General features: G+C 39.6%; 2 protein-coding genes across 4 annotated transcripts in view; one reads left to right on the top strand and one right to left on the bottom strand.

The window, feature by feature from the left end:
* Window positions 1-9,294: 9,294 nt before the first annotated feature.
* Window positions 9,295-22,346, top strand: TRMT61B (tRNA methyltransferase 61B). The gene is made up of 8 exons (XM_024999480.2): window positions 9,295-10,016; window positions 10,309-10,389; window positions 12,590-12,692; window positions 16,032-16,222; window positions 20,234-20,325; window positions 20,830-21,029; window positions 21,764-21,841; window positions 21,926-22,346. The coding sequence occupies exons 1-8, from the start codon at window positions 9,303-9,305 to the stop codon at window positions 21,967-21,969; spliced, it is 1,503 nt and encodes a 500-aa protein (XP_024855248.1). The 5' UTR covers window positions 9,295-9,302; the 3' UTR covers window positions 21,970-22,346.
* SPDYA (speedy/RINGO cell cycle regulator family member A) overlaps window positions 22,009-23,931 on the bottom strand; it is a 39,517-nt gene continuing 37,594 nt past the window's right edge. For all 3 annotated transcript variants that reach the window (XM_059891509.1, NM_001191147.2, XM_059891510.1), the window contains 1 exon segment: window positions 22,009-22,314. In XM_059891509.1, the coding sequence (XP_059747492.1) occupies window positions 22,226-22,314 (89 nt within the window). In that variant the 3' untranslated portion in view covers window positions 22,009-22,225.

Below are 23,931 nucleotides of genomic sequence, written 5' to 3' on the forward strand. Positions count from 1 at the left end.
AGCTGAACTGGGGAAGTGGGTCTGGATGGAGTGGAAATAAAGACTTCTGTTTTGGACAGTTAAGGCTGAGATGGCCATTAGACATCCAAATAGAGTTACTCAGTGGGGAGTCAGATATATGAGGAAATCACAGATATAAATTGTGCATGCATTAGTATTCAGATGCTATTTGAAACTGTAGGACTGGTCAGATCATCTAGAGTGTAAGTATAAATAGAGAAAAAAGCTTAGCTCCAAAATGTGCTAACCTGTCAGGAACAGAAAGAGAACCCAGCGAAGGAGATTAAGAAGGGTTAACAGTGATTAAAGCCCTGGAGAATGAGATGCCCTGAAAACCAAAAATTTTATAAGGATTTCAGAAGCAAGACATAATCAAAACCATGTCAAATTCTGTAAGATGAAGACTGAGAATCAATGGCAAGATCAAGATCATTGTTGGCTTTTCAAAAACATTTTTAGTACAGAGGTAGGGGAATAACTCATTGCGGAAAATAGAGCGGGAAATGGGAGGTGAGAAAGGGCAGAAAAGTATAGACAGCTATTTCTAGGATTTTTGTTATAAAAGAGCTTGTGCTAGTCTTCTTAAAGACAGGTCTGAGCTAGAGTTACAGACTTGTTAGTCATAAATGAAAATAAAAGCTTGTTTTGCACGAATTATACATCAGGCAGTCTTCTAGGTGCTCAGTGTGTATTAATTCATTTAGTCCTCACAACAGCCTTAGGATGTAGAAACTATCAACATCTACATCTTTCTGATAAGAAATTGACATGTAGAGCTGGGCAATGGAGGAAAAGCTTGAGCACAGACAACCAGACCCAATGAGTATGTAGGGTTTATATAGATGACCCTCTGATACCCAAGCATATCAATTCCTTGACCTCCTCCCTTTCAATGATCTCTATGCCACACCAGCCACTCACTCCCACTATCATGTCCCAGACCTTGCCATGCAATAAATGCACCTCTTTCATAATCTCAGTTTCCACACACCAGTCTATACCACCAACTCCGATCTTTTCAGCTCACTCCCTCTGACTCCCAGCATTCAGCCGGTCCTTCTACCCGACCAGACCAACAATTCATTCATCCTGAGGCAATGGCACCCGACTCTAGTACTCTTGCCTGGAAAATCCCATGGATGGAGGAGCCTGGTAGGCTGCAGTCCATGGGGTCGCTAAGAGTCGGACACGACTGAGTGACTTCACTTTCACTTTTCACTTTCATGCATTGGAGAAGGAAATGGCAACCCACTCCAGTGTTCTTGCCTAGAGAATCCCAGGGACAGGGGAGCCTGGTGGGCTGCCGTCTACGGGGTCACACAGAGTCGGACATGACTGAAGTGACGTAGCATAGCATAGCATAGCATAGTCTTTTCACCAGCCCTCATACCTCCTCCCTGATGGCTGCACTTTCCTCTTAATTTATCCTAAATTCTCTCATTACAACCCTCGACTCCCTTGCCTCTTTCCCTCATCAAAGTCTTGGTAAAATCACAAGCCTGGGAGTTCCCTGGCAGGCCAGTGGTTAGGATTCCACAATTCTACTGTTGGGGCCCTAGTTCCATGGTCAGTTCAGTTCAGTTCAGTCCCTCAGTCGTGTCCAACTGTTTGCGACCCAAAGGAATGCAGCACACTAGGCATCCCTGTCCACCATCAACTCCCGGAGCTTGCTCAAACTCACGTCCATCAAGTCAGTGATGCCATCCAACCATCTCATCCTCTGTTGGCCCCTTCTCCTCCCACCTTCAGTTTTTCCCAGCATTAGAGTCTTTTCCAACAAGTCAGTTCTTCGCATCAGGTGGCCAGTATTGGAGATTCAGCTTCAGCATCAGTCCTTCCAATGAATATTCAGGACTGATTTCCTTTAGGATGGACTAGTTGGATCTCCTTACTGTCCAAAGGACTCTCAAGAGTCTTCTCCATCCCCACAGTTCAGAAGCATCAATTCTTCAGCACTCAGCTTTCTTTATAGTCTAACTCTCACATCCATACATGACTACTGGAAAAACCATAGCTTTGACTAGATGGACCTTTGTCTGTAAAGAAATCTCTCTGCTTTTTAATATGCTGTCTAGTTTTGGCATAGCTTTTCTTCAAAGGAGCAAACATATTTTAATCTCATGGCTGCAGTCACCATCTGCAGTGATTTTAGAGCCCAAAAAAAGAAAGTCTGTCACTATTTCCATTGTTTCCCCATCTATTTGCCATGAAGTGATGGAACCATATGTCATGATCTTAGTTTTCTGAATGTTGAGTTTTAAGTCAACTTTTTCACTCTCCTCTTTCACTTTCATCAAGAGGCTCTTTAGTTCATCTTCCTTTTCTGCCATAAGGGTGATGTTATGTGCATATCTGAAGTTACTGATATTTCTCCCTGGAATCTTGATTTCAGCTTGTGCTGCAGCCAGTTCAGCATTTCGCATGATGTACTCTGCATATAAGTTAAATAAGCAAGGTGACAATATACAGCCTTGATGTATTCCTTTCCCAATTTGGAACCAGTCCGTTGTTCCATGTTTGGTTCTAACTGTTGCTTCTTGACCTGCATAGAGATTTCTCAAGAGACAAATAAGGTGGTCTAGTATTCCCATCTCTTTAAGAATTTTCCACAATTTGTTGTGATCCACAGAGTCAAAGGCTTTAGCATAGTCAATGAAGCAGAAGTAAGATGTTTTTCTGGAACTCTCTTGCTTTTTCTATGATCCAACGGATTTGGCAATTTGATCTCTTGTTCCTCTGCCTTTACTAAATTCAGCTCAAACATCTGGAAGTTCTCAGTTCACATACTGTTGAAGCCTGGCTTGGAGAATTTTGAGCATTACATTGCTACCTTGTGAGATGAGTGCAAGACAGTAGTAGGGGTGAGATCACATTTAGAATCAAACCCCATACCTGCCAGACGTGCTCTGAGGGCTCAAACATACCTTGTACACACCAGGACCCAGAGACCCCACAGAGATTGAGACAGAACTGTGTTTGAGTGTCTCCTGAGGAGGTACCGGTCAGCAGTGGACTGGTGAGGGGCAGGGGCTCTGAGTGCAGTAGACCTGGGTATGGCATAAGCCCTCTTGGAGGAGGTTGCCTTTAACCCCACCATAGAGCCATCAGAACTTACACAGGATTGGGGAAACACTCTTGGAGGGCACAAACAGAAACTTGTGTGCATCAGGACCCAGGAGAAAGGAGCAATGACCCCACAAGAGACTGACTCAGACTTGCCCGTGGGTGTCCAGGAGTCTCTGGCGGAGGTGTGGGTCAGCGGTGGCCTGCTGCAGGGTTGGGGGCACTGAGTATAGCAGTGCACGCATGGGATCTTCTGAAGGAGGTCTCCATTATCTTCTTCATTACCTCCACCATAGTTTGGCCTCAGGTCTAATAACAGGGAGGAAATACAACCCTGTCCATCAACAAAAAATTGGATTAAAGATTTACTCAGCATGGCCCCGCCCATAAGAACAAGAACCAGTTTCCCCCTCAGTCAGTCTCTCCCATCAGGAAGCTTCCATAAGCCTCTTATCCTTCTCCATCAGAGGGCAGACAGGCTGAAAACCACAATCACAGAAAACTAATCAATCTCATAATATGGACCACAGTTCAGTTCAGTTCAGTCGCTCAGTCATGTCCAACTCTTTGCGACCCCATGAATCGCAGCACGCCAAGCCTCCCTGTCCATCACCAACTCCCGGAGTTCACCCAGACCCACGTCCATCGAGTCAGTGATGCCATCCAGCCATCTCATCCTCTGTCGTCCCCTTCTCCTCCTGCCCCCAATCCCTCCCAGCATCAGAGTCCTTTCCAATGAGTCAACTCTTCGCATGAGGTGGCCAAAGTACTGGAATTTCAGCTTTAGCCTCATTCCTTCCAAAGAAATCCCAGGGCTGATCTCCTTCAGAATGGACTGGTTGGATCTCCTTGCAGCCCAAGGGACACTCAAGAGTCTTCTCCAACACCACAGTTCAAAAGCATCAATTCTTCAGCGCTCAGCCTTCTAACTCAATGAAACTGTGAGCCATGCCTTGTAGGACCACCCAAGATGGACTGGTCATGGTGGAGAGTTCTGACAAAATGGGTCCACTGGAGAAGGGAATGGCAAACCACTTCAGTATTCTTGCCCTAAGAACCCCATGAACAGTATGAAAAGGCAAAAAGATAGGACACTGAAAGATGAACTTTCCAGGTTGGTAGGTCCCCAATATGCTACTGAAGATCAGTGGAGAAATAACTCCAGAAAGAATGAAGAGACGGAGCCAAAGCAAAAACAACACCTAGCTGTGGATGTGACTGGTGATGGAAGTGAAGTCCGATGTTGTAAAGAGCAATCTTGCATAGAAACCTGGAATGTTAGGTCCATGAATCAGGGTAAATTGGAAGTGGTCAAACAGGAGATGTCAAGAGTGAACACCGACATTTTAGGAATAAGCGAACTAAAATGGACCGGAATGGGTGAATTTAACTCAGATGACCATTATATCTACTACTGTGGGCAAGAATCCCTTAGAAGAAATGGAGTAGCCATCAGAGTCAACAAAAGATTTCAAAATGCAGTACTTGGATGCAATCTCAAAAACGACAGAATGATCTCTATTTGTTTCCAAGGCAAACCATTCAATATTACAGTAATCCAAGTCTATACCCCGACCAGTAATGCTGAAGAAGCTGAAGTTGAATGGTTCTGTGAAGACATACAACCTTATAGAACTAACACTGGCTGCAGCACAAGCTGGAATCAAGATTGCTGGGAGAAATATCAATAACCTCAGATATGCAGATGACACCACCCTTATGATGAAAGTGAAAGAGGAGAGTGAAAAAGTTGACTTAAAACTCAACATTCAGAAAACTAAGATCTTGGCAAATGGTCCCATCACTTCATGGCAAATAGATGGGGAAATAATGGAAACAGTGACAGACTTTCTTTTCTTGGGCTCCAAAATCATTGCAGATGGTGACTGCACGTAATTAAAAGACGCTTGCTCCTTGGAAGAAATGTTATGACCAATCTAGGCAGCATATTAAAAAGCAGAGACATTACTTTTCCAACAAAGGTCTGTCCAGTCAAAGCTATGGTTTATCCAGTAGTCATGCATGGATGTGAGAGCTGGACTATAAAGAAAGCTGAGCACCGAAGAATTGATGCTTTTGAACTGTGGTGTTGGAGAAGACTTTTGAGAGTCCTTTGGACAGCAAGGAAATCCAACCAGTCCATCCTAAAGGAAATCAGTCCTGAATATTCATTGGAAGGACTGATGCTAAAGCTGAATCTCCAATACTTTGGCCACCGGATGCGAAGAACTGACTCGTTGGAAAAGACCCTGATGCTGGGAAAGATTCAAGGTGGGAGAAGAAGGGGACGATGACAGAGGATGAGAATGTTGGATGGCATCACCGACTCAATGCACATGAGTTTGAGTAAACTCAGGAGATAGTGATGGACAGGGAGGCCTGGCGTGCTGCAGTCCACGGGGTCACAAAGAATCGGACACAACTGAGCAACTGAATTGACTGATTGACTGAGATGAGTGCAACTGTTCAGTAGTTTGAACATTATTCGGCATTGCCTCCATGGTCAGGGAACTATTAAGAAGATCCCACAAGCTGCAAGGTGGGGCCAAAACAACAACACAAGCCTGGTAAAATTGGTAAAATCTAACTCTCCACCCACAAACAACTGAAGATGACTAGAGGAAAGCCACAACCACCTTATTATGCCTCTTGCTGCTGCTAAGTCGCTTCAGTCATGTCCGACTCTGTGAGACCCCATAGACGGCAGCCCACCAGGCTCCCCCGTCCCTGGGATTCTCCAAGCAAGAACACTGGAGTGGGTTGCCATTTCCTTCTCCAAGGCATGAAAGTGAAAAGGGAAAGTGAAGTCGCTCAGTCATGTCCGACTCTTAGCAACCCCATGGACTGCAGCCCACCAGGCTCCTCCGTCCATGGGGTTTTCCAGGCAAGAGTACTGGAGTGGGGTGCCATTTCCTTCTCCATTATGACTCTTAATCTACTTTAAATTGATCACAAACCTCACATGGGAAGTCAGTGCTAACCAGTTATCAAACAGTTGGTCCCTAATTCATTCACTGTTTCACTGTTGCCGTTCAGTCACAAAGTCGTTGTCTGACTCTTTGCAAACCCCATGGACTGCAGCACACCAGGCGTCCCTCTCGTTCACTATCTCCCAGAGCTTGTTCAAACTCATGTCCATTGAGTTGGTGATGCCATCCAACCATCTCATCCTCTGTTGTCCCTTTCTCCCCTGCCCTCAATCTTTCCCAGCATCAGGATCTTTTCCAATGAGTTGGTTCTTCCCATCAGGTGGCAAAGAGTTGGAGCTTTAGCTTCAGCATCGGTTATTTCAAAGAATATTCAGGGTTGATTTCCTTTATGGGCCTTGATTCCATAATCTTCGTTTTCTGAATGTTGAGTTTTAAGCCAGCTTTTTCACTAGCATGAACCTGGGAGAGAAAATGCTGCTGCTAAGTCGCTTCAGTTGTGTCTGACTCTGTGTGACCCCAGAGACGGCAGCCTACCAGGGTGCCCCGTCCCTGGGATTCTCCAGGCAAGAACACTGGAATGGGTTGCCATTTCCCTCTCCAATGCATGAAAGTGAAAAGTGAAAGTGAAGTTGCTCAGTCGTGCCCGACTCTTAGCAACCCCATGGACTGCAGCCTACCAGGCTCCTCCATCCATAGGATTTTCCAGGCAAGAGTACTGGAGTGGGGTGCCATTGCCTTCTCTGACTAGTTGCCTTCAAATCCATTTCCCTCTTAGGCTGATATTCAGTTGTAATAAAGACTAAATTTCTCAGCTTTCCTTGCTGCTAGATCTGGCCATGCGATTAAGTTCTGGTGAGTGAAATGTATATGTGTTTTTAGCAAAGTGTTTTTAAAGAAAGAGGGCATGACCTTCTTCCCGCTTCTCCCTTCTTACTGACTAGAATTGGGATGAAACGGCTGGAGGCTGAGCAGACATACTCAATATTGGTACTTTTAGATGTATGTAGGACAAAATATTTATATCACTGTATTTGTTATTCAAACAACAGAAAGAAAGGAATGCTATTTACTGTTCACAATTTCAGAAATTATGTATTTAAATGTAGTTCCCATATTTTGTCAATGTACCTTCTAATTCTTACTCCTTCTGAAATAACATCCAAATATCTTAAATAACATTTAAGAGATAATAAAGTAGGAATGATAAATTTTAAAACAATTGTAAGGCTTAAGATTCAGAAGGTTCCAACTCAGACCCATATTTAGCAGTGATAATAAAAAGAACTTTTCTTAAATCGAAACCAAAAGTGACACGTGCAGTTGGGAACGGAAGAGCAGGGCTGTTTTGTCTTTTCATGTTTAGGATTAAAAGAGAGAAGTCTTGATGATGGAGTTTACAATGGTTGATGTTTTAGAAAGCACAGATTAAAAATGATTTATGTCTTTGAAAGTAATAACAAGACTTATTTTCTCAAATTTAAATTGAATTAGTAGCTCTCTGAACGTATTCCCATGCTAGCTCTGAATTCAGTTGTACTGTTGACTGGTCTTTGAGAAGGGGTGTTACAGTACAAAGAGCATGGACTGCTGAACCAGACTGACCTAGATAGGGAACCCTGTCATGCCACTTGTCAGCTGTGGGCTATTGCCCAAATCATTTAATCTCCCTGGGTCAGTTTTCTTATGCGTAAAACTGGAATACTTATTTCTGACACAGGATTGTTATAAATTTATATGAAATAAATATCTGATGTACCTTGTAATGCCGAACCCTCAATGAACTTTTACCGACTGAATTAATATTAAGCAAACAAGTTAGTGATATTTAATGTCAAATGAGATTTTGTTTTGTTTGTCTCATAGTCTCAAATGTCTATGAGACTCCATAGATAACTTTCCCCCCGTTATTAATTTTGTTTAGTTTTTAGGGTTAAATTCATTTTTATTTAAAAACGGAGGGGGGAGGGTGCCAAAACCTGGAAATAAAAATTTTTAAAGAGATTCAGCAAGAGAGAATTAGAAAGCACAGTCAATCTCTCTTTTTCTTTTTTCGTAAACAATTGAATTAATTTTCTCACAGTTCTGGAAGCTAGAAGTCCAACATCAAGGTGTTGGCAGGTCTGGTTTCCTCTGAGTCTTCTCTGCTTGGTTGTAGATGGCCATTTTCGGCCTATGTCTTCACATGGTGTTCCATCTGGATCCTCATCTCTTCTTAGGAGGACAGCAGTCATACTGGATTAGGGCTCACTCTAATGGCATTTTAAGTTAATTACCTCTTTAAAGACCCTGTCTCCAAATACAGTCCCATTCTTAAGTACTTAAGGTTAGGACATCAGTGCATGAATTTAGCGGGCTGGAGGTGGGGGGTGGGGCGGTGTGGGGAATGAAATGTAGCCTGTAACACCCCTCTACTCTGCCACTCCTGTTTTAGCAAAGGTCTTTCCCTGATAGCTCAGTTGGTAAAGACTCCGCCTGCAACGCAGAAGACCCCAGTTCCATTCCTGGGTGGGGAAGATCCCCTGGAGAAGGGATAGGCTACCTACCCCAGTATTCTGGCCTGCAGAATTCCATGCAGAAGTCCATGGGGGTCACAAAGAGTCAGACCTGAATGAGTGAATTTCACTTTCACTTTCCCATTTTAAGACACTAAAATTTTGCTTAGTTTTGAGGAGGGTAAAATACTTTTAGTATTATAGTTATTGAAAACAATTGTTAAATGAGCACACGGTGGATACAATCATTGTAATCTAGGGTGGCTGTTCCCAGGGCCTGGGGAGGACATTCAAGTGGTCAGAGCCCAGTCAAAAGGGACTCTCTAAGACCAGGGGAAGAAGGAGGTGGTCAGCGGGGAAAGGAAAGACAGTCAGCAGGTGGTAGGTACAAATGCAATCTGTAAAAACACATCTCATGGCCAGTTTTACTGAGCGACGTTCCTGTTCCTGATGACTAGCGAGCTAACTCTGATACAAGACTTCAGCTTAGACAGCGCTTTGACAGCTTGTGTCTCTGTTAATCCTCTTGTACCCGGACGAGGCTGGTGGAGATGTGTCAGCGGTCAATTGTTTAGTCTGAACACATTCCAAAGAGGAAAACGCGCCCCCGCGCAGGAAAGGGACACACTCATAGGACAGTTAGTCAGCGAGGACGGGCGGCCACCTCGCGCCCTTTGGAGACAGGCGCGGTAGCCGAGCTCTTCCCGCTCAATAGTTGTCCAGCCGCGGGAGGCTGCGTCACTGCTACGCGCAGCGAGAGGCGGAGCCTCGCCGGGCCTTCCGTCACTCGCCTGCGACTGCGCCTGCGCGGATCGTCATGCTGTCAACGAGGTGTGTGGGTCTGGTCCTACTACCGCTGCGGCTCCTCCAGAGGTTTCCAGGATTTAGGACCTGTCTCTTCCTGCGCCGCCTTGGGCGAGAGTCCTTCGAGAGAGGCCGGTTACTGTGTTTTAAGGCCTCACCTAGAGACACGGGAAATGAAGAAAGAGAGAGCGAGGCGGCACAGAGGAAAGCCCCAGGCGCAGACTCGCCTCCATCTGTCCCTTCCCGCGTCCGGGGACTTGGGACCAGATGTCTGTCGTCTCTGGAAAGCCTCGGACTCCCGACTCCGCGAGAGGAGTCACCCCCTCAAGAGAGCGAGGTCTCAAGTGGAGAACAGGGCCAGTCGGATCCTGCACACCCGGGATCCAGGAGTCCCTCAGTGCCCGCCTTGGTCCAGCCTGCCACCAAGGACGAAATCCTTCACGTCTCCTCTTCCTGGTCCGCTTCCAGAGTGGTGCCTTTTCGGGTTGGGGAGCTGATTTTAGCTGAGACTGGGAAGAGAGAAACACAATTTAAAAAATTATTTAGGTTGAGCAACGCCGGACACTTAAATAGTAATTGGGGGACAGTCCCGTTCAGCGAGATCGTGGGTAAGTTCCCCGGCCAGATTCTGAGGAGTTCCTCTGGTAAGCACTTCATGCTGAGGAGGCCGGCATTGGAGGATTATGTGTTACTGATGCAAAGAGGGCCTGCCATAACGTATCCTAAGGTAATGCCATGGGAGTTACTAAGAGCAAAACGGATGCAGTACTACAGACCTGATTAATGTACTTAAAGCACCTCTCAGAATATTTCAAGTTTCTATTCTCACTTTTTTTTTAAACCAATGGCTGTAACTTTTGCATATTTTTGATTTCTAATTCTAGGAAGAAACAGCCAGATTTTAATTTTAACTTGGGAGCCTTGATTCTCTGATCTGTAAAATGACTTACTATTATGGAGTGATGTGGACTTACTAGGCATTTAATAAGAATGTACATTTATTCCCCATAATACTTAAGTTTGCAGGTTCAGCCTTCAAGAGAATGTTGAACTCTTGGGGTGATATCTCTGGTGATATTTTAAGCATCATACTTAATGAGGTAAGTTATTAGAGGTTGTTGTTCAGTCATTAAGCTGTGGCCGACTCCTTGCAACTCCACGGACTGCAGCATGCCAGGCTTCCCTGCCCTTCACTGTCTCCCTTAGTTTGCTCAAACTCATGTCCATTGATTCCGTGATGCTATCCAACCATCTCATTCTGTTTCCCCCTTCTCCTCCTGCCCTCAATCTTTCCCAGCATTAGGATTTTTTCCCAATGATTCCACTCTTCACATCAGGTGACCAAAATATATTTTATCAACAAAAAATGCTTTTATCATTAGGGAAAAATGTTTGTATTAAAACAGCTAAAATTAGACACTAAACATAAAAGGGATATTCTTTAAAGGAAATTACCTACCAATTCCTTGTTACAGTCTTATATCTATTGCTAGTGGATTATTTTAATCATTCATCATAGTCACTGTCCTTGAGTAGAATATTCATTTGTAATTATAGCAACTCTTCCTCCAGTCCTAGATGAAGAATCATTCATTATTTCTTCAGCAAGTAACCACCAACTTTATACATTCAGGGCACTATTTTAGGGACGTATAGTGGTGAACTATAGTCCTTGCTCTCAACATAGACCATATGTCCTAGAGCAATGGTCCCCAACCTTTTTGGCACCAGGGACCGGATTCATGGAAGGCAATTTTTCCACAGACTGGGGGCGGGGTGGGAGGCAGTGTTTTCAGGTTGGTTTAAGCACATTATGTTTATCGTGCATTTATTTCTATCATTATTACATTGTGATATATAATGAAGTGTTTCTATGTCTTATATGAAAGAGCCAAGGAAACAGAACTGCTTCTCGTGGGCATTTCATTGAAATGATTGCTGGAGCTGCCTCCCACTCCTGTGTGAAATTATTTGTGCCCCCTCCCACCTCTGCTCCCATGTGCCTGACAAATGGGAAAGGATATGTGTGTCTGAAAGACTTTGAATTTGTGACTGAAACTTTTTCAGGAGTACACCTTAAGTATTATGTGTCTATGCATCATTTGCTTCAAGTCTTAGTCCATCATTTCAGAAAATACATTTTGGCTTTCAGCTGGACCACTGTACCTGTTAAATATTAATAGTTTCTTATGCAGCCAAACCCATATTTAATACACAGTTTTTTTGTGATTCAACAGAGGATCCTATTTTTTTTAGAATTTTCACGGCAGCTTTTCCCAGAGAAGAAAAAGATAGTAAAAACTTAATTGATATGTTACTTATTAGCAACTTCGAAAGGTTTGCTCTTGGGGGGAATGATGAAATAAATGCTAACATTTACATTTTTCTCTCTATAGCATTTATAACAAATAGTATAACAGTCAACTGTTATAACTGTTTGGGAGTTCAGCATCAGTGTTACTTGCCCACTTAATTCCTGGCTGTGTGACTTTGGGCAAATTACTTAACCTTTCTGATTTCTCATCCTTATAATGGCAATGGTGACCATTTTCTCATTATTATTCTGATTAAACAAGATAATATTTGAAAGCAGTTTGCGTAGTTAACAGAAGCCTGGCACCTGGTGAAGTTGCAATAAACAGCTATTACTACTATCATCCATGATATTCCTGTTAACAAAACAATTCTTTAGTTATAAAGTTTGGCAAATATGTCCTGTCTGTTCCTGGTATCCTAATTCTAAATGAGAATTCATCATTTAATGCAGATTATGTAATAACTTCCTAACTTGTCTTTCTGCCTCTAATTTTTCTCAGTTCTAGTACATCCTATATTGCCCTGACAGATTAATCTTTATAAAGTGCCATTTATATTACCTCAGTGACACATCCTAGTTACTTACCATGTTAAGTTTAAATGCTTTAGCCTGGATTCAGATAAGCAAACTGTGTTTTATTCTACCTCTTTTTTGTTGAAAGCTGTCCCTACCTTGTGACTGTTTCCTTACATTTTCTATGTCTTTAAGCTAGGGTAGTCTGCTGATTTCTCTTTCTCAGAGCTCTCAATGTTACTTATTGTCTGTAATTTCAATATTATACTTAAGTCCTTCTGTATTTGCTAGTTGATTCCTCAATCTCTCATTTTGTCAAGTAAACTATAAACTTTTGGTAGAAAGGGCCAAAGTTTAATCCTTTTTTTCCCCCTCCACTTTTCTCCAAGCCCAACATGGTATTTGAAGGAGTAGGTGCTTAGTATGTATTTATTGGCCACACAATCACCCTTGCTGTATTTCAATCATAGGATATAAATATGATACTGTCGATGATGAATATCCACCCAGGTGATACTGTTTTGGAAGCTGGCTCGGGCTCTGGTGGAATGAGCTTATTTTTATCCAAAGCAGGTAAGAGACTAGGGTAAATGAATTGAATTTAGATGACAAAGAAAACATTCAATCTGTTCATAATAACAGAAAGTTAAATAGATACAGATGTTTCAGAAAATGTTCACGTAACTTTGTGATAGAGAGCATTCTCCTTGAAATCAAATGTAAGCAATGATTTTTCTATTTTGTACATTTATTCAAGTCATTTTCTGTCTAACCCTCTCTCTGCTTTCTATTTGCCCCTTCCATGCTTTTTGTTTTTTTAACTGAAATTTTTATTAGAACATAACACAGCTGCAGAAAAGTGCACAGATCATTAGTGTATACCTCAGTGAATTTTTATGTAGTGACCACACTCATGTCTGGAGAAGGAAGTGGCAACCCACTCCAGTATTCTTGCCTGGAGAATCCCATGGACGGAGGAGTCTGGTGGGCTATAGTCCACGGGGTCGCAAAGAGTCGGACACGACTGAATGACTTCACTCACTCACTCACACTCATGTAGTTATTACTCAGATCAAGATAGGGAATATTATTGTACTATTGAAACCTTCTCAAATCCCTCTCAGTCCTTATCCTATCCAAAGGTAGAAGGTAACCACTACTCTGACTTTAATCACCATTGATGAGTTTTGCCTGTTTTGAATCTTACATAAAAGGAATCCTTTAGTACTGTATTCTTTTGAATCAGGTTACTTTCATTCAACATTCTGTTTGTGAGGTTCAGTCACTGCATGTAGCAGTGGTTATTTCATTTTAGTTGCCATTTTATAAGTAAAGCACAGTTTATCCGTTCTGCTGTTGATGGGCAGTTGAGTTGAATGTTGTAAACAGTGCTCCAGTGCTCCTCTGAACGTTCTTGTGTACATGTACACATGTACACAAACGTGTACATGTTTTTGTTGATAATAGTGCCAAATGAATACTCAGTATCAGAAACTATAGAAGGGGGAAAAGGGCTGTCAGCTGCTGGGGAAGAGTCATATACTACTAGAGGCAAAGAATTATCATTGTTCATGAATAAATTAATTAAACTATTACTAAAACTAGATCATGAAGAATTTTCCTTTCTTAGAGAAAGTCTCTAAAAATTGTCAGTTGGTTAAAGTACTGCTTGAAGGTCAAAAATCAAGAGGTATATAGTAAACATATCTGTTCATGTTACCTCCACTTGAATTCTGGTTACTGTTGTTGTAGCTGATTACTGCTCCTTCTGGCCACTGAATTCCTCTGATTGTCAAGGTTGCTTTGGCTTGTTTGACTGCCTCTGCATTGTTCCCTTTCTCACCTAATAATAGACAGCACTCTCTTTGGATAAATTTTTTTTAAAAAGATCATTCACGTTTTTATTAGTGCATTCTTTTTTAGCTAATAAACATTGTTAGAGCAGTTGTAGGTGTATGTAGATTTTATATGTATGTATGTAGGTGTATGTAGGTGTAGGGTAGATTTTATAAAGATTACAGATAGACATATACTGAATTAAACTTAAACCTTTTGTTTTTTTACCTAATGTCATCACATACAAACATAATCCAGCTTATACTGGGTGAGGAAATTCATTTTGGGCTCCTCACATCTTTTGTTGTACTCTTTTCTGTGCATAGTTAAAGGCAGCCATTTCTTCACAGTCTGTGACTGATTCCTAAATGCATTTGACAAAGTGAATTTATAAAAGTTTGTGAGATAGGAGTATCCATATTTCTAATACCTATAGTGTTGGAGGAGTGTCACTTAGCATGAATAATCCCAACCTATGAATGATCAAGAAACCATTGCTGTTTACCTTCAGGATGGATATTTTTGCTCCATAATTTTCTAAACGGTTAGCTTATGCTGCTATTAACATTAATTTGTATCCCTTGAGAACATGATGAATTACAGCTGGACTTACATTTTTAAAGACACGTGCTGGAATTTAAACTCATTTTAACTATAGACTGATTGACCTGGGACAGCCTCCAAATCAAATCACCTCATATAGAGAAGGATAGAAAATTAATTGCTGTATTTAAAATGTAGTAGTTTTCTGTGAAACTGCAGTGTTACTATGATAGTTTGAAAGTTTCTCAGACACACACAAAAATACAAGTATCTTTGAAAGTGAAGTGAAAGTGGCTCAGTCTTGTTTGACTGTTTGTGACCCTATGGACTATACAGGGAGAAGGCAATGGCACCCCACTCCAGTACCCTTGCCTGGAAAATCCCATGGACGGAGGATCCTGGTAGGCTGCAGTCCATGCTAAGGGTCGGACACGACTGAGTGACTTCACTTTCACTTTTCACTTTCATGCATTGGAGAAGAAAATGGCAACCCACTCCATTGTTCTTGCCTGGAGAATCCCAGGAATGGGGGAGCCTGGTGGGCTGCCATCCATGGGATCACACAGAGTCGGACACGACTGAAGTGACTTAGCAGCGGGACTATACAGTCCATGGAATTCTCCAGGCCAGAATACTGGAGTGAGTAGCCTTTCCCTTCTCCATGGGATCTTCCCAACACGGGGATTGAACCCAGGGCTCCCACATTGCAGGCGGATTCTTTACCAGCCGAGCCACAAGGGAAGCCCCAAGTATTTTTAAGTATCCAAAAGGCCTAACTTCATCCTAACAAAAGACATGCAAGTTAAAACTACAGTGATAAACTGTATGCAATTTTTAGGTTGATACAAAGTTTGATAACTCTGTTGGAGGAAGTATGGAGAAATAGGCACTCTTAATACATTATTGGTCAAATGTAAATTGGTATCATCTTTTTGGAGAACAATTTGGTAATAATTTTCAAAGTAAAAAAAATTCACATATCCTTTGAGTTAGCAATTCCATTTTTAGGACTTTATCCTATATATATAAATGGCTTATGTTTACAAAGACCTAGGCAAAATAATTGTCACTGCGATATTGTTTGTGATAGCTAAGACGAGAAACAAGCTAAATGTTCTTTGGCAGGTGACTGGTTAAAAAACATAGCCGTACAAGGGAACATAATAGCTCTTTTAAAAAATTCAATAGATTGTTAATCACTGAAATGCCATTGGTAAATAAGAAGAAAGGTAAGTATGTATGATGGGAAAGGACAGTATGTATGATGGGAACCTGTGTTAAAAACAGAAAAAGAGATACTTGCACACTTGTAGAGGCACCGACTATCTTGGGAAGGGTAAATAACTGTGGTGATATGGTTGCCTCTGAAGAGGGAGACTGACTGGGGATTTGGGATAGGATAGAGACTTTTGTAACCTTGAACCATTTGAATTATTTTTTCACATCCATGTAATATCTTTGAAAAATAAATTTTTGACATTTTTAATAAACTGACTTATACTATGTACTGTCATAATTTTTTTTTAAATTAAGTTGGATCACAAGGACGAGTCATAAGTTTTGAAATTCGAAAGGACCACCACAAACTGGCTATGAAGAATTATAGACACTGGCGTGATTCATGGAAAATAAGTCATGTAGAAGAGTGGCCAGACAATGTAGATTTTATTCATAAGGATATTTTAGGAGCAACCGAAGACATACAATCTTTAACATTTGATGCGGTAAGTTTTCTAAAGTGGGTCCTATGATATTACCTAATACTGAGTACAAAAAAAACAAAGACCACACTTCTTTTGTATGGAAAAGGATCTTCGTTATTTGTCCCATTTCCATTTCTAAGAGTGGGGGGAATATTTTCCTTTAATATCATGGTGGGATTTAGGGCAGAGATATATAGTGAATTAGGTGCCAGAGTTGTTAATAAATGTGCCTGTGGCATGAGTGCCATGCTCAGCCACTTCAGTTGTATCCGACTCTTTGCGACCCCATGGACTGTAACTTGCAAAGTTATGTGAAGCAAGAACTTCCAGAGGCACAGCTGGGTTTAGAAAAGGCAGAGGAACCAGAGATCAAATTGCCAAAATTTGCTGGATCATAGAAAAAGCAAGGGAATTCCAGAAAAACACCTACTGCTGTTTCATTGACTATGCTAAAGCCTTTGACTGTGTGGATCACAACAAACTGGAAAACTGTTAGAGAGATGGGAATACCAGACCATCTTACCTGTCTGCGGGTCAAGAAGCAACAGTAAGAATCTTATATGGAAAAACTGACTTGTTCAAAATTGAGAAAGGAGCATGACAAGGCTGTTTATTGTCACCCTGTTTAACTTATATACAGAGTCCATCATGTGAAATGCCAGGCTGAATGAGTTACAACCTGGAATCAGTATTTCCGGAGAGATATCAACAACCTCAGATATGCAGATGATACCACTTTAATGGCAGAAAATGAGGAGGAACTTCATTCTTTTGATGAGGGTGAAAGAGGAGAGTGAAAAAGGCAGCTTAAAACTCAAAATTAAAAAAACTAAGATCATGGCATCCAGTGCCACCACTCCATGGCAAATAGAAGGGGAAAAATTTGAAACAGTGATAGATTTCCTCTTCTTGGGCACTAAAATCACTGTGGATGGTGACTGCAGCCATGAAATTAGATGACTGCTTCTTGGCCAGAAAACTATGACAAACCTAGATGGTGTATTAAAAAGCAAAGAGATCACTTTGCCAACAAAAGTCCATATAATCGAGGCTATGGTCTTTCCAGTAGCCATGTATGGATGTGAGAGCTGGACAATAAAGAAGACTGAGTGACGAAGAATTGATGTCTTTGAACTGTGGTGCTGGAGAAGACAATTGAGAATCTCTTGGACAGCAAGGAGATCAAACCAGTCAATCTTAAAGGAAATCAACCCTGAATACTCATTGGAAGGACTGATGCTGAAGCTGAAGCTCCAATCCTTTGGCCACCTGATGCAAAACAAGCTGTCTCACTGGAAAAGACCCTGATGCTGGGAAAGATTGAAGGCAGAGGAAGAGTGTGAGAAAGGGTGAGATGGGGGTTGGCATCACTGATTCAGTGAATAAACTTGGGCAAACTTTGGGAGATGGTGAGAGACAGGGAAGCCTGGTGTGCTACAGTCCATGGAGTTGCAGAGTTGGACACAACTGGGCTACTGAACAACAACAGACATTGAATATAGTTCCCTGTGTTATACAGTAGTCTAATCTGTTTGTGTCTGGCAATCCCAAACTCCTACTTCATCGCTCCCACCTGTTTCTCATTTGGTAACCATAAGTTTGGTTTCTATGCATTAGCAGTAGGATGAATTTGAGAAATACTGAGAGATAGATTTGTAGGACTGGGTAATTTTAATCCAAACAGAAGCATCATAACCCTACAGATTCTCAAAAGAGAATTCAAGGTAAAGAAAATAATGACTCTAAATTTCTGATTTGAGTGGCTAATGAATGGTAATATTGTTGGCCGAGTATAAATAAGAGCTTTGGATTGGCAGGCTGCTTGGTAGTCTGACTTTTGGTCCTTGTCAATAATATAATAAGACTACAATCAAAGAAATCCATTTATGTCTACAGTGTTGGCCCCTTGATTAGTCATTGAGATCTTTACTTGGATATCTAATAGGCATCTTAAACTCATGTCTAAATCTGAATTTTCAAATATTTCTCCCCAAGCTTGTTCTTCCCATTGTCTTAGTCATTTTCCTCAATAGTAAATGAGGAAAATTTACTCCATTCTTTCAGTAGCTTAAGCTAAAAACATTGAATTTATCCTTACTTCTCTCATATCTCACAGCCAATCCTAATTCTAATTGGCTCTGTCTTATCACATTCAATGCTATTTGCTATTGCAAGGCTTTCCTTGCCCAAGTCAGAATATATGTAAGGCCACTGAATTATACAGTTGAAATGACAAGTTTTATGGTATGTTTACCACACTCAAAAAAGTTTAAAAAGTCAGACCATGTCTAAAACTCTCCAGTGGCTTCTCTCTTCATGAATAAAGCTAAAAGTCTGTAAAATTCTGCATAATTTTTCCCTCCCCCATTTCCACCACATCCCCATCATCTGAGAACTCTTCTCTTGCCACTTTCCCACTTTTGTCCCCACTGCAGCGATAGTGGCCTTCTCAGTTCAGTTCAGTTCAGTTGCTCAGTCGTGTCCGACTCTTTGCGACCCCATGAATCGCAGCACGCCAGGCCTCCCTGTCCATCACCAACTCCCGGAGTTCACTCAAACTCACGTCCATCAAGTCGATGATGCCATCCAGCCATCTCATCCTCTGTCGTCCCCTTCTCCTCCTGCCCCCAATCCCTCCTAGCATCAGAGTCTTTTCCAATGAGTCAACTCTTCGCATGAGCTGGCCAAAGTACTGGAGTTTCAGCTTTAGCATCATTCCTTCCAAAGTGGCCTTCTCAGACTCATCAAATACGCTTCAGCCTCAGAGCAGTTGTATTTGCTCTTCTCTCCATCTGGAGTACACTCCCCCCCTAAATTTCCACAGGGTGAGCTTAATCACTTTCTTCAGGTCTCTCCATGACCAGCTTATGTATAAAATAGCACTTCCTTTCCTTGCCCTGTCACTCTATCCTTCATTTCTCCTTTATAATCTTGTAGTTCATGTCACTCATTACTCTCTGAATTACATATTTATTGAATTTTTGTTTAATGCCTATCCCTTAATTAGAATATAAGTTCCTATGAAACAAAATAGAACATAAGCTCCCATTTTATTTTTACCACTTAGCAAGATACTTGGCACATGGAAGTTGCCCAATAAATATTTGGTTAATAAATTATTAATGAATGATGACCCATTATTTTAAAAAAAATGTGAACAGAATACTTTCTAATTTAGTAAATTTAAGGATGTACCAACTAGATTAGATTTCTGGAGTTATCAGTAAGTCAGTTGTTTTCTATTTTGGCTATTTATTTTTGTTTTCAATGAAATTTTTTTGAAAATTTCACTTACTCATTGTATTCATTTGACATCTTTTGAGTATATAGCCTTGTATTCTGCAATTGAATGAAGAGTAAAGAAATAAGGGACATGATTCTTATATTTTAGAATCTCTAATATTCAGAAGTTTTCTTTTGAACATAAAAATACATATTTGAGATAGTGTGAATTTCTATTGCAAAAGGCTAAAATAAAGCATTGAAATTTTATATATACAGTGGACCTTTGAACAACACAAAGTTTAGAGGCAACAATCCTGCTTGCAGTCAGAAATCTGAGTATAACTTACAGTCAGGACTGAACCTCTCCATAGTTCCATTCCAAGAGTTCTACATCTTCAGATTTAACCAACTGCAGATCGTGTAGTTCTGTAGTGTTTACTATTGAAAAAATCCTTGTGTAAGTGGACCTGCGCAGTTCAAATCCATGTTGTTCAAGGGGCAACTCTGTGTGTGTTTATGTGTATGTATAAAAGTAGCTAAAGATTCCTGTATTATCAATATTGTCAAGTACAAGACTTGGCATTACAGTTTTTATGTAGTCAAGAATTATGATAAAATGTATAATAATAAATGTGCCTTTTTGAGAGAAGTAAAATGATCATCATCAGTACTGTATTCTAAAAAGTGAAATACTTTAACTGGCTATTTTAACTGCTTTCCCAAAGTGTATCATTTCACCACAATAAGAAAAGAAAATACATGCTTTATTTAAACAAAACTCAGTCTGATTCTCTTTACCCACTATAGGTAGCTTTGGATATGTTGAATCCTCAAGTTGCTTTGCCTGTTTTATTCCCAAATCTTAAACAGGGTGGTATATGTGCTGTATATCTAGCAAAGTGAGTAATGTGACTATTCTTTTTTGTAATGTTATTTTTTTTAATTTATTTTTAATTGGAGGATAATTGCTTTACAATATTGTGTTGGTTTCTGCCATATATCAGCATAAATCAGCCATAGTTAAATGTTATTTTAAACACACTTTTGTTTTAAATATTAGGCTAAAATGTTCATTTTGTAACTGAGTTAGATATATATTTTATCTCATAAAACTGTTATGAAAGAGCATATGTCCCAAATTTAGTTATATTTCTGGTTAAATCATCCTTTACATAAACAGTGATATAAGATGGCTATTTCTTCTGACAATTTAGAAGAAAAGTTTTTAAAAGTGTAATCTATATTTTTTTATTTAGTATTCTCTTCTGTGCCCTAACTTGCATTGTTACTGTTTTCCTCCTGTCTTGATTTAAGTATAGCATTTAAATTGGGATAAGAGGTATAGTGAACTTAAAGTTATTGCTGTAGTAGAAGTTTAAAGTACTTTTTCACTTTTTTGAAAGCATCACACAGGTTATTGAACTTTTAGATGGAATTCGCATCTGTGAACTTGCCCTCTCATGTGAAAAGATAAGTGAAGTTATTGTCAGAGATTGGTTGGTTTGCCTTGCAAGACAGAAAAATGGAATTTTAGCTCAAAAAGTAGAACCTAAAATCAACACAGACTTACAAGCACACTCTCAAGAAAAAATTAGAATTGAAGGTGAGATGTTTCAATATGATGACCATGGTGAGCTTCAATTCTATTTTATGCATGTGTCTGCAATAATAAATGGAGAATATATTCCTGAGTGTATGAGCAATACATTATAAAAGTATTTCTCAGGAATTTATTATTTTATCCTATGGAAATTGAAATGTATTTATTCTATTAAGTTAAAATCTCTAAGAGAAAGAATCATGACTTTTCCTGCCTTTTATGTAAAACTCTGATACCTTTGAAGAATTGAACTTCTTAAAATATTCATATTTGTGACAAGGGGGTTGGTTTATGAAATACACTAAAGAATGTTTTAAATTTAGATCAGTGATTATCACTGAAGGGAAAGAATTCAATAGGACTTGGTATGCAAATAGCTAAAATTCCAAAATGCAACTTCTAGTATGCTGCTGGAATTTTTCCAAGAACTAAATTTAGTTCCTTATTGTATGTACACATTATTTAGACTATAAACAAGTTTTCAGTCATCTATAGATTTATGATATGAGCTTATTCATTTGGTAATAAAACCATATATAAAGTTTATCATGTAATCCTCGACAAGTTGTTTCTGTAAGATAACTGTCAGAATAGCTCCAAAACAAACACTATACTAAAACAAAAAACTGAGAGAAAAAACTTACAAGAAAGGGACAGTAATTTGTTGTTTAACACTTTTGTAAACCAACTGTCAAATATTTTATGTAGCTTATAATACGTATTTTGTTCTATAACAGAAGAATCACATTCTGATTTTCCCTATGGATCATTTCCCTATATTGCTAGACCTATACACTGGCAAATCGGTCATACAGGTGAGTAGTTTTTTTCAGGCTATATTATATGGTGTTTTCTTCTCATTATTGCAATCACCTTACCTTTTTCTCCCCTTAATTTAGCTTTTCTTGTCAAGTTGAGGAAGTGCAAACCACAACTTAACTGAGTACCTCAGATAACAACTGATTTGAAGACTTGAAAAGTATCAAAATAGAACTTTTTATTGAAAATCACTACTTTCATAGATTGGTATTTTTAACTATCACTATGATTTGTATAACTTTTACATGTAACTTTGAAAAGTAATAAAAGCTGGAGAAACATGTAACATTTCAAAACTGCTTAAATGTCCCATTTTGACACTTGTCTTGCAGTTTGGCATTTTGTAGTAAATGATTCCAAGTTGGTTTAGTTGAGCCATTTCATTCTTCACTTCCTGTAAACCACTCCATAGATTTGTCTTTCTTCATGAAATTAGTTTTCTTTTCTTTCTTTGATTGATGGTCATTGGCTACCAAAATAAAATATGCATTTTGAGGTAAATTTTATGTATCTGTGTATTTTAAATATATACCTTAATGGCTTGTATCTTAAAAAATAACAAGTCTAGGCTATAGTAAATAATAAAGAAAAAAACTGATAATGATATCACTATCTTTAAAATTGTAACAAAAGATGTCACAATTCTTGAATCTCTTTTGCCCTTCACAGAATTATTTTAACAGTTTGAAAGAACATCAGAATTATTCTGTTGTTATATAAGTCAAATGTTTGGGGAGTTCCCTGGTGGTCCAGTTGTTAGAGCTTGGCACTTTCACTGCCATGGCCCAGGTTTAATCCCTGGTCAGGGTACTAAAATCTTATAAGCTGCATTATGCAGCTAAAAAAAAGTTTGGAGAGATACACTTTATAAATATGAACTAATTAGGACTAGATTTTATTATTCATAGGCACCAGTCATTTAGCATTTACCATGTGCCTTACATGTCTTAAGGACTTTATAATGTCTTTCTATTTAATATGTGTTGCTCATCCTTGAGGTTATCCATATTTTACAGATAAACATAAGCTCATGGTTATTGTTTAAATATAGATTTTTATAGGTTTTGAAGTAGTAGTGCCTGTAAGGATAAATGCTACTTATCTCTTAGGCTAGAACTACTTAATATACATATCCTAAAAAACATTTTACATACTTTTCATTATGTGGAAAAATCTAGTCTAAAATCTCTGCCTTGATTTTACACCTTATCATAGAGATGGACATTAAAGAAAATCACACAAATATAAAACCAGAACTGTTATAAATGCTTCAGCAAAGTACAGGATACAATAGAGATTTTGCTCAGGTAAAGTAATTACCTGTGCAAGTGACAACTGAGCCAAGACCTGAAGGGTAATTACAGAGTTAATTACAGCAAGGGAAATGAGCACAAAAAGGGTCAGTGATATTGCAGTTGACTGAAAGAGACTGAAAAGAAGGTAGGGGTCAAGCCATGCAGGATCTTGTAAACCTGTTATGGAGTTGGTCTAACCCAAGAAAAATGGGGTGCTACTGAAGGATTTAGTGAAGTAAGGGGTAACATGCTTAGATCTGTGTTTTGAAAAAAAATCACTTTGGTTGCATTTAGAGAACTGATTAAATCACAAGCAGAGAAGTCTTCTCATACTATTTCTGTGTGGTATCTGAACACTCATATAATAATAATGGCTTTAAAGTTTTTATAACATTTCCAGGTGTATAGAAGTTCTAATATACATTTTTAAATTCCATCATGGAATACTCCCCATTCTTCTGCCCTTCTATTTAACTGCTAGTGAAATTCTGTCCTTCATTTATTGTTTTGAACGCAGGCCCTAATTGTACTTTTTGGAGAAGGGGATGACTTAAAGAAGAGAGAAAAGTTGTGCTTTCTCCTGTTTCATGTAGAATAATTGGTTTGGTACACTGCTCAGTAGACGTTGAACTGCACAAGACCTAACAGTGTCGATTCTAATAATGAGTTGAAAACAAAACTACAGAAGAAAATAAACATTTATTTGTATATTTAATCAAAGTCCAGTTTAAGCCCTTTATCCATCTGTTCATTGAATACTAAGCATCTTTATAATTCAGTTTGTAGGACAG

This window comes from Bos taurus, chromosome 11, assembly GCF_002263795.3.
Source record: "Bos taurus isolate L1 Dominette 01449 registration number 42190680 breed Hereford chromosome 11, ARS-UCD2.0, whole genome shotgun sequence".
NCBI classification, from domain to species: domain Eukaryota; kingdom Metazoa; phylum Chordata; class Mammalia; order Artiodactyla; family Bovidae; genus Bos; species Bos taurus.

Excerpts from the sequence above, each read along its gene's own strand:
- TRMT61B (XM_024999480.2), top strand. The coding sequence starts at position 9,303 with ATGCTGTCAACGAGGTGTGTGGGTCTGGTCCTACTACCGCTGCGGCTC. Across the intron at positions 10,017-10,308 it reads CTGCCATAACGTATCCTAAG|TTTGCAGGTTCAGCCTTCAA; the intron begins GTAATGCCATGG and ends ATAATACTTAAG. Across the intron at positions 12,693-16,031 it reads CTTATTTTTATCCAAAGCAG|TTGGATCACAAGGACGAGTC; the intron begins GTAAGAGACTAG and ends TTTTAAATTAAG.